The sequence below is a fragment of the Triticum aestivum genome, chromosome 2A (genome assembly GCF_018294505.1).
Source record: "Triticum aestivum cultivar Chinese Spring chromosome 2A, IWGSC CS RefSeq v2.1, whole genome shotgun sequence".
Classification (NCBI taxonomy): Eukaryota; Viridiplantae; Streptophyta; class Magnoliopsida; order Poales; family Poaceae; genus Triticum; species Triticum aestivum.
The window spans coordinates 147,828,141-147,839,146 of NC_057797.1; the positions used below are offsets into that span (position 1 = coordinate 147,828,141).

At 46.8% G+C, this 11,006-nt stretch overlaps 1 protein-coding gene across 1 annotated transcript; it reads left to right on the forward strand.

Annotated features, from left to right (window-relative positions):
- The first annotated feature begins 5,205 nt into the window (after positions 1-5,205).
- LOC123188071 (probable protein S-acyltransferase 22) lies at positions 5,206-10,780 on the forward strand. Its single transcript, XM_044600105.1, has 10 exons — positions 5,206-5,309; positions 5,343-5,493; positions 5,585-5,698; positions 7,549-7,935; positions 8,010-8,078; positions 8,192-8,263; positions 8,500-8,628; positions 8,736-8,816; positions 9,219-9,401; positions 9,786-10,780. Exons 2-10 carry the CDS (start codon positions 5,452-5,454, stop codon positions 10,545-10,547), a joined length of 1,839 nt encoding a protein of 612 aa, XP_044456040.1. The 5' UTR covers positions 5,206-5,309; positions 5,343-5,451; the 3' UTR covers positions 10,548-10,780.
- The last annotated feature ends 226 nt before the right edge of the window (positions 10,781-11,006 follow it).

Genomic DNA, 11,006 nt, shown 5'->3' on the forward strand with positions numbered 1-11,006 from the left:
AGATGCAGGCACATATATCTAGTTGGATATGAGTGAGCATGAATTATTATTGTTGACATCACCCTTGAGGTGAACACGTTGGGAGGCGAAACTATAAGCCCCTATCTTTCTATGTGTCTGGTTGAAACGTTTTGCTCATGTGTATGAGGTGAGTGTTAGCAATCATAGAAGACTATATGATGGTTGAGTATGTGGACTTGCCAAAAGGCTCCGATACGAGACCCTTCCTGAAAAGATGATGAATTGTAGTTGCAAAGTTGTCTGAGAACATAGTTTGTTGGTTTTCAATAGAGTTTATGCTTTTACTTTGATGTTGTGATGAATTGTTACTTGTTCATGAGAAGTTATGTGATAAAGTTCTACGATAAAGTTTGTTGATGTTATAATAATAAGCATGATGCTTCTATGTTCGTATTTTGTTTTTATCGACACCTCTCTCTCTAAGCATGTGGGCATGTTTTTCGATATCGGTTTTTCGCTTGAGGACAAGCGAGGTCTAAACTTGGGGGAGTTGCTACGTCCATTTTGCATCATGTTTTCCTATTGTTATTTACAATGTTTTTATGCATAATAATGCTTTATGGAGTAATTCTAATGCCTTTTCTCTCATAATATGCAAGGTTTACACAAAGAGGGAGAATGTCGGTAGCTAGAATTCTGGACCTGAAAAAGTTATGTCAAAGTTACCTATTCTACACATCTCCAAACGAGCTGAAAATTTATGAAGAATTATTTTGGAATAAAAAAATACTGGAGCAAATAACTACCGGAGGGGGGCACCTGGTGAGCACAAGACACCACGGTGCGCCCTGGTGGGTTGTGCTTAGCCCAGCCCACCTCCGGTGCCCATCTTCTGGTATATAGGTCATTTTGATCTAGAAAAAATAAGGGGAGTACTTTTAGGATAGAGCGCCGCCGTCTCGCTGCAGAACTTGGGCAGGAGCATTTTTGCCCTCTGGCGGAGCGATTCCGCTGGGGGAACTTCCCTCCTGGAGCGGGAAATCAAAGCCATCGTCATCACCAACCACCCTCTCATCTTTGGGAGGCCAATCTCCATCAACATCTTCAATAAAACCATCTCCTCTCAAACCCTGGTTCATCTCTTGTGTTCAATCTTTGTACCGGAACCTCAGATTGGTACCTGCGGGTGACTAGTAGTGTTGATTACATCTTGTAGTTGATTACTATATGGTTTATTTGGTGGAAGATTATATGTTCAGATCCATTATGATATTTAATACCCCTCTGATGTTGAGCGTGATTATCATTTGTGAGTAGTTACTTTTGTTCTTGAGGTCACGGGAGAAATCTTGTTGCAAGTAATCATGTGAACTTGATATGTGTTCGATATTTTGATGATATGTATGTTGTGCTTCCCTTAGTGGTGTCATGTGAATGTTGACTACATGGCACTTCATCATCTTTGGGCCTAAGGGAATGTATTGTGGAGCAGTTATTAGATGATGGGTTGCTAGAGTGACAGAAGCTTAAACCCTAGTTTATGCGCTACTTCGTAAGGGTCCGATTTGGATCCAAAAGTTTAATGCTATGGTTAGATTTTATCTTAATACTTTTCTCGTAGTTGAGGATGCTTGCGAGGGGGTTAATCATAAGTAGGAGGTTTGTTCAAGTAAGAACAACACCTAAGCACCGGTCCACCCACATATTAAATTATCAAAGTAGCGGACATGAATCAAACCAACATGATGAAAGTGACTAGATGAAATTCCCGTGTACCCTCAAGAACTCTTTGCCTATTATAAGAGACCGCTTTGGCATGTCCTTGACCACAAAAGGATTGGGCTACCTTGCTGCACGTTACTTACCGTTATCGTAACTTGCTCATTTCTTGCTATCAAACCACCTGTTACCGACTATTTCAGTTCTTGCAGAAAATACCTTATTGAAAACTACTTGTCATTTCCTTCTGCTCCTCGTTGAGTTCGACACTCTTACTTATCGAAAGGACTATGATTGATCCCCTATACTTGTGGGTCATTAGGAGGAAGGTGAAACTTCCCTCCCAAGTGAGCGGTTGATGGATGAAGAGCACTCCAAACCAACACCTCCATCCTTCAAATATAGTCTCACGAACTTGATATGGAGCGCGCTCCATAAGTTATGACAATTCATAGTCGAATGACAACTCCGCTAGAGTGCCATTTTGACCTAAAATCACCCTATTGACGATTATTATGGTGATCGGCCAAATATGGCAACTACTTCCTCCGTCCCGTAATATAAGAGTGTTCTTGACACTAGTGTAGTATAGTGTCAAAAATCGTATATTATGAGAGTATATTAGGGTTGCTTAAGCCAAAAAAAAGGGCTTGAGGAATACTCTAAACCTAATAGCATCTCCAGCCGTTTGGACCCCCAGCGCACCCGGCGAATGCCTCTTGGCGTTTGCGCCAGCGGTTTTTTTCACCATGGGGGCGATCGAGTTTCCAGCCGTGCCCCAAGGTTTAGGCACCCCAGACGCCCCAAAAAAATTGAACTTGTCTTTCCCGCTGCCAATAAACGCCACAAGTTTGGTGATCATCATGCCATAGGTCGACGATCAAACATACCCAAAAAGTGGCAGTGTTGTTGGGAGATAGAAGCAGAACAGGTCGGCGATCAAACATACCTAGTGTCGGATTTCTCCGCCCTCTTGAAGGCGCTGTTCTTGGCATCGGCGATGCACTGCTCGATCGATGATTGCAGTCGTTCGACAACTGGTGCCGCGTCCCTTGCCACGTTGGCTCTTTTGTTGCCATCAGGGCGCCCTTCTGCCCCCGCCGGGGCAGGCGCGTCCAGCTTGTAGGTCTCCTTGCCTTGGTGAGAGCGAGCCGACACTCCCTCCACTTCTCGCATGACTCGATCCTGGAGAACACCTGAAGGAACTTGAACTCTTGGTCGATGTTGTCCTAGCGAAACATGTTGAACATCCGAACCATTTGCACAACCAAAAAACAAGTGTCAGCTAAGTACACAGCAAAAGAACTGAGACGACGACTGGCCAAACATGACCCTCGACATTGGCGCCACTTTTCGGGCGAGCCGCGACCTCCTCTAGGATCCCATGCCACTTGTTACAGGCCGCCTGAATGGTCGCCAAATGGTTCACCATGGCCTTATCGCCGTGATCCATGTGGATGTTGGCGAAGTCGGGGCCGACCAACTTCCGCTCGTCGAACGTCATCTTGATCCTTCTCCAGTACGTGTCGTCGTTCTGATTCGAGCCAGTGATCAGGTTGATGCTGACGGTCTTCGATGCTTTGGCGAGGCACTCGTCTTCCTTGGATGTCCACTTGACGTGAGGCTCACCCGGCCTGGCTTTCGCCGCCTGCTTCTTCTTTCTCCCTTTTGCCGCTGGCTCTGGCTCCGCCTGTTCTTCCTCCTACACCTCCTCCTTGGTGTCGTCGAGCTCATCATGAGCGGCTCGATCGTCGCCGCTTCGTGGCCCGGGTTCCGCGCGCAAGACGAAACGATGGACACCGCCGTCGACAGGGACGACGAGCTCGACAAAGCCGAGGAGGGGGGAATGAAGAACATGTGGAGGAGGAGACGAAGCCGGCGTCGGCGACGAAAGGGAGAAAGAAGAAGCGGGCGGCCAATGCCAGCCCGGGCGAGCCGCGCGTCAAGTGGACGTCCAAGGAAGACGGGTGCCTTGCCGAAGCATGGAAGACCGTCAGCATCGACCCGATCACCGGCTCGAATCAGAACGCCAACACGTACTAGAGACGGATCAAGACGACGTTCGATGAGCGCAAGCTGGTCGACCCGTACTTCGCCACCATCCACATGGAGCATGGCAACAAGGCCATGGCGAACCATTGGGCGATCATCCAGGCGCCCTGCAACAAATGGCATGCATGGGATCGTCGAGGAGGTTGCGGCTCGCCCGAAAAGCGGCGCCAACGTCGAGAGTCAGGTATGTCCAGCCGCCGGCTCACTTCTTTCGCCATGTACGTCCCCGACACTTTTTCTTCGGCTGCGCAGATGGTTCGGATGTTCAACATGTATCGCTAGGACAACAACGACCAAGAGTTCAAATTCCTTCATGTGTTCCCCCCGATCAAGTCGTGCGAGAAGTGGAGGGAGGTCTGACTCACACTCGCCAAGGCCAAGGAGACGTACAAGCCGGATGCGCCTGCCCCCGTGGCGGCGGATGGGCGCCCTGATGGCAACAAAAGAGCCAAGAGGGCGAGGGACGCGGCACCCGCTGCCGAACGGCTGCAATCATCGATCGAGCAGTGCATCGCTGACGCCAAGAACTGCGCCGCGAAGAGGGAGGAGAAATACAGCGCGCGGTGGTCGACGTTGATGACACAGGACGTGAAGCTCGACCTTCTCAGGACCGACGTCGTCGCGAAGAAGAGGAACACCGACCTGACGTTCTTGATGGCCGCAGACATGTCGACGATGGATGAGCAGGTCAAGGCGTGGTACTTGACGGAGCGCGGCCTCATCTTAAACCAGATGCCCGGGCCAGCATCGACCACCGCCCCTACGCTCACGCCGACGCCGAGCCCGAGCGACAAAGCGGTGCCGACGCCGACCAACAGCCCGAGCACAGAAGCCACGTCGACACCGAGCACGTCTGCGTCCATGTCGACCCCGGCCAGTCCCACGCCAGAGGAGCCCGCTGTTTGATGTGCTTCGTGTCTATGCTTCCTTCCTTTTGATCGTCGAACTTTTGGGCATGTTTGATCGCCGAAGTGTGGCATGATGATTACCGACTTGTAACATGGTGATCATCAAACTTGTGGCGTTTTTTCGCAGTGGGAAAGATAACTTTGATTTTTGGGCGTATGGAGGCCGAAATCTGGAAGCGCGGCTGGAAACTCGACGCAAACGCGAAAACGCATTCGCCGAGTGCGCTTGGGGCTGAACGGGTGGAGATGCTGTAAAAGATCCCAGGGAAATGGTTACGTCCTCGCCGATGCGAGCGAAACAAACAGCTATCAACCAAAGGTCACTGGGAAACGCGGCCGTGCTATTGAGCCCCACAGTGACAGGCAGGCAGTGAGTCAGTCGGTCACCCCGGTCCAGCATGCAGTCCCCTGCCACTGCCACAGTCTTCCCCATGGCCTATAGCTGCTAGCTTCACGTGAGCGCCCAAAGAAAACCAGCCTTCCCTCCCTCGCTGCTTGATTTGCTTGGCTTCGCTCCCCCCCCCCCCCCCGTAAATCTGAGCAGCGCCGCATTTAATGCCCCTTCTCTCCCCCGGGCTCCCTCCCAAACCCCTCCCCCCCCCCCCCCGTCCCCACCCACAGATCAAATCCATGCGCCGGCCGCCGGCCGGCCGCGCGACTTCTTGATTCCTGGAAAGGCCGGTCCTTTCTCCCTCTCGCACTGATCGGCGGCGCCCTTTGACGCGAGAATAAGAAGAAGGAAGGAGGGTTCCGTTCCGTCAGGCGTTTCTTCCGTCTTCTCTCAGCCGTGCTGGTTGTCAGGGGCGGGGCGATGAGGCGGCATGGGTGGCAGCTCCCTTACCACCCTCTCCAGGTCTGTTCTTGCCTCCCCGGCGGTGAAATTTTGTGCATTCCCCTTCTTTTCCGCGGCGAAGGACCAATGGACGGATGCTTGCGTGCTGCAGGTGGTCGCCGTTTCCGTGTTCGTGGCGCTGGCGTTCGCGTTCTACGTCTTCTTCGCGCCCTTCGTTGGGAGGAAGGTCTTCCAGGATGCCGCCATGGGGCTCTACACTCCTCTGGTAATTATCCTCTTGCCTGCCCCCTCTTCGTTGCTGACAGGGTGAATGAATGAGTGAGAGCCTGAGTGCCCTGTGGTTTGGCACATTTTGGATCCCAATCTTGGTGCTGCATGATGGGCCCATTAGGCAGTGGTTGCTGAACTTGGGGGAAGTGCCCAAACAAAGTAGTAGTTCTCACCTTGAAATGGGCTATTTAGCAGTCCTCTATATGCGGTTGAATTTCTGTATTTGCTCGTTTGTTTGTTGGAGGGTGGTACAAGCTCGCTTTGAGGGTAGTCTTCTGGCCAATTCTGGCATTGCCATGTGACATGCCTAACCCTGCAAGTCATTGTCCTGCACTCGTGGTTGGTAAATTTTGCTTTCTTCTCAAGGTTAAGAGCGGTATATGAGGGCTACTTTCTGAGTTTCTGTATGTGATGGCGGTGCAAACAATGTCATATTATTAAGGGCAATCATGAATTATGCATTCTGTACTCGTAGTGCTTCTTTGCACAATCCAGTATAGCAGTGCCTTTGGGCAGTTCAGAATTTGTACACTGTATGGTTGGTAGGATTTTGTTGGACCTTGTGGCTGTGGTGGTTTGCTTTATATATAAAGCGGGGCAAAAGCCTTTTTCGGTAACTCTGTTTAATGTTATGGTTCATTGATCCGAGGGCATAGCCTAGGCCAGGAGGAGCCTATGGGCTGATGGGTATGCGCAGGAAGATAACGGGGAGAAGATATACAGCAGATTGATAGCTTCTGGAAACTTTATTGGTTGATAGCTTCCATAAACCAATGTGATTGCCTCCTTGTATAATGGGTGGCTACACAAGACTGTACTGCAAGGCTGCAATACAAATAGAACTCTTTCTCTTGCCCAATACATACTCAAAATTAACTAAGGCTCCTGCCTAAGAACATAAAAACTGGAAGGTCCTAGACCCTGAGGTCCTAACCAACTGGGCCACGCCGGCCATAGGTTAATCCCAACATAACAGTTTAATCGAGAGTGGCGTGATGTAAGTTGTATTTACTACAATTATATTAGTTGTTTCTTATGGTCCTATCTTTCCGATACCATGGTATGGTTTCGGTGCTGTCTTGTTATAATCATGCCAAGCTGAGAAAGGAGTTTCCATGGATTAGGTAATGTTATATCCTGCAAATGGGCTATCCCTGCATTATTCTTTACTTCTTTGTAGCCCACCGAGTGGCAGCAACATCATTGTCCTGCCCAAGTTCTTTGGAAAATGTTGTATCTATGCTGTAATGAGTTGGTAATATTCATGAGGGCACCTTTTTGGTCTTCAGGCATCTTTTTTAACATTTGTATACATGTATTACAGAGTGGCATGCATCATCATGCCAGCACACTTTTCCTTTCTTCATGATTAACCATGTATATTTCTTGTTCTTCGGGACGAATATTAACCATGCGATATTACAGTCAGAAATCAGGGAATCATGGTCTGCTTACGATTCTGGATGAATTCTGATTTTCTTCAATACATTACATGATTAAGTTCACAAAACTGAAAATTTATTGTGATGATGGAAGGCACTAAAGCATGATTCAACACCTGGAGGTTGTCGTAGATACACTTCTTTGAGCACACTTAATGCTAACTGCACCTTTCCCTATTTTTTTGCCTGATAACACCTTTTCACTACAGTTAAATTCTAAACTGTGATTAGGAATTATTGTGAATATGTGGTGATATGACTATTTTATCAAGCCATACCCTTTATTATTATAGAAAAGAATCTATTCAGCAGAACTTGATTCTGAATTTACTTAGCACTGCAATGGTCGAAGCAGCTGTTTAACTTAACACCTGATAAAAGCGTGTAATCATCTTTTCTTTAGGTTTTATGTGTATTCCTTCTGTACATCTGGTGTGCTGCGACGGATCCAGCAGACCCAGGGGTCTTCAAATCAAAGAAGTACCAAAGATTGTATGGAGGCTGCAAGCATAGGCGTCTCAAGGAGTCCATACAAGGTGTTTCAGATGTTGGATTACAACTAGAGGGAACTGGAGAAAAGAGAGGACATGAGGTTGCTGATGCTAATGAGAAGTCAATGACTGAACTGAAGAACAAAAGCTCATCTTGCTGCAGTGCAACTTTCTCTGCATTTCTCCTTATATTCAGCCCTCTTTCTTTTGTTTTTTCCTGCTGCCGATCACGTGACTGGTCCTCTGAGCAGCACGACAGTGAAGACGGGATGTTTTTCTGCAGCCTTTGTGAAGTCGAAGTATGTTTCTTTCACCTGCTGGTGTTGATGTATGCTTTTGTATGCTAGTATTTAACGTGTTGCTTTTTGTGTAGGTGTTGAAGTACAGTAAGCATTGCAGAGTTTGTGACAAATGTGTGGACGGTTTTGATCATCACTGCCGGGTAACATACACCTAAACAAATATATCTCTTTTTATATATGATCATGAGCAATTCTCTTCTTATTTCGATTAGCGAGTATATATTAACTCGCATGAATTTCTCAATCTCAACAGTGGCTCAACAATTGTATCGGAAAAAGAAACTATAGAAGGTTTTTTCTTCTAATGACAACAGCCCTTTTCTTGGTAAGCTCATGTTCTCTATCATGCTTTGGTAGATTGTTTTTACAGAAATGCTGCAGATGGCTCTGATCTTAGTATAATCATGTAAGCATTTTCCAGGCATCAACTGCATTCTACAACACAGTCGTTCTTATGCATTTGAATTTGGTCATCATTGTTGGAGAGAGCATTTTATTCCTGGTCCTTTTCATCCTAGTTGACCATTGACAGGTCTGCATGGTTTGTGCACTTTGGACCAGCTTATCCTGCAATCAACAACTGGAGTATTGGTGCTAGTTCTCTGCTTTGTTCAGCGAAAGGAATTCTCTATGCAGATTGTGTCAAAGCTAGGAAGCAGCTTCTCTATAGCGCCTTTCATCATTGTGGTGGTATGTTCAATCATCCTACTTCTTTCTAATTCACTGTTGAAAGTGCTAAGTGTTTTACTCGATCTTTCTTGAATTAGTACTAAAATGATTGATCCTCGTTCACGCAGGCATCCTGTACCATCCTAGCTATGATTGCTTTACTGCCGATTGCTCAACTTCTCTTTTTCCACATCCTTCTCATCAAGAAGGCAAGTCCTGTCACCCATCTTATATTTGTAACCATTGTTATACTAGCGATTCCATTACTATCCCTGTGCTGTTGCCGATTAGCTTATATTTCAACTAATCAGACTACCTCACTCAAATATTTTGTGGAAAATGTGAACTTGTGACACTTAGCCTGACACTGGGAACATTCATTTGATAACATGCATGTAAATATTGAGCAAACAACTGTTATATCATCGGTCCATAACTTTATGTTATCATATCACTGATAAACTGCAAAGAAAACAGTGAAAAATGATCTGATTACTTGGTTTTTCTCTGAATTAGCAAATATATTTTGATATCATGGATAGTTTGTATTCTTGCCTTTCAAGGTGGTCTCAAATTTTACAACTAAGTACCATTTTGTCAATTTGATGCAGGGAATCAGTACCTACGACTACATCATTGCCCTGAGAGAGCAAGAACAAGAAGAGGTTAGTGGGGAGCAGAGTCCACAGATGTCTCATGTAAGCTCCTATGGTGGGCTTAGCAGTACTAGTTCCTTTGGTGCACTCCGTCGTGGTTCATGGTGTACCCCTCCAAGACTGTTTCTTGAAGATCAGGTGAGAACCCTACATCATCAAACTTAATGAATAACGAGACAAAAATTAACATTAGAACTGGCGCTGTTGCCGGAAAAGTGAAGGTGGTTGTTTGCACATCATGTGTTACATTTATAGCCTCAGTAATTACTCATGTGAAGTGAAGTAATCATAGCTGTTCGATTATTATTTAAACAGTCATGCTGATCGTTGGTATGACTTGGAATATCTTGAAATTTCTTGACCTGTTATAATTTTGCATTTGTAAATGGCAACGAATGCACTTAGGTGCCATCATGAGTTCCACACACATGGTTATAGTAGATAGATGTATATGACCTTTTCTGCATCAGCATTTTCCCATCAGCTCACAAATAATCTGAAGCTACTCAAACTCCTTTGCAGTTTGACGTTATTCCATCAGAGGCTGGCTCTTCACATAACTCCGCTACCAAGAGAAAAGACGAAGAAGTAAGGAGGAAGAAAACCTCAGGGGCTGTGAAAATTAGTCCATGGGCACTGGCTCGTCTTAATGCAGAAGAAGTTTCTCGAGTTGCTGCCGAAGCAAGGAAGAAGTCCAAGGTTTTAGTGCCCATCAGAAGAGACGAGTACTCACTCGGTCATGAAACAGACAGTAGCTATGGAGGCATGAGCAGCAGGATTGATCTGGGATCTGATAACACAATGAGAACAAATAGGAGAGGAAGGCCCCATGGTGATCTCTCTCTTAAACCTGTTGCAAAAATATCCTCAGATGCCATCGACAGTAATGGCAGTGACATGATCAGTTTAGCACCGTTGCAACTTGAGGCGCGAAGTGCTTTTCATCCAAGTAGAGCCGCATCCTCCGCCAACATCGATGGCTCGTCTCCAGATAGCAGTTTGGATTCGCCTGATCTGCACCTGTACCGATTCTCAGGTGTCTCCTCGTCCGCAGCTGAAGACTTGCAGCTGGTAGCTCTCACTGCCCCGGGAAGCACTCCACATCATGGCATTCAGCTGTCTAGATCAACCAGTGACGGGTACGAAGCATCAGGCGGTGAAGACAGCGATCGCATCCCGTCAAGGATAGTGCACCGCTCCTCCAACTGGGCAAGCATCATCCTCAGCACCGATCAGGGTGTTCCCTCGTCGGGCGCCCTTGTGCAGAAGAACAGATTGCCTTAGACTTTCCATGCTCAGCTTCCTTCAGACCCAAGAATGTAAATGGCCCGCATCGTGTCCTAACTTGTTTGACGCCACCTCCTGTTCCGTAGTTTCGAAACCTGTTGTCTCAGCTATGCATTTTTGGAATTCGGTAAGGTAGGGAATGTAGAATTGTTTCGTTTCACCGAGTGCTCAAGTGCTTGTAGCTTTTGCTGTGAGATGACAATTTCAAAGATGTTGATATCTTCAGTATCTATTAGGGCCTCGGTTTGTTGGTTCGAAACTGCTCTTATTACATCTTTAGAGTAACCATTGCTGAAGTTGACTTGGTAGCTTCCTGCCACGTGGCGTGTGAGGAAAACAATGGCATAGTTGTCAACTAGGGTGCCTTAAGCATTATAAGAAATGGTACGGCCGTGCAGATTCAGTCCTCTGAATCATATTTAGCAGCCCATGTTAAGTACCATCTGACAACGTCCT

Coding starts and splice junctions, on each gene's coding strand:
- LOC123188071 (XM_044600105.1), top strand. CDS start 5,452: ATGAGGCGGCATGGGTGGCAGCTCCCTTACCACCCTCTCCAG. Junction 5,494..5,584: donor TCCCTTACCACCCTCTCCAG/GTCTGTTCTTGC, acceptor TGCGTGCTGCAG/GTGGTCGCCGTTTCCGTGTT. Junction 8,264..8,499: donor TGACAACAGCCCTTTTCTTG/GTAAGCTCATGT, acceptor ACTTTGGACCAG/CTTATCCTGCAATCAACAAC.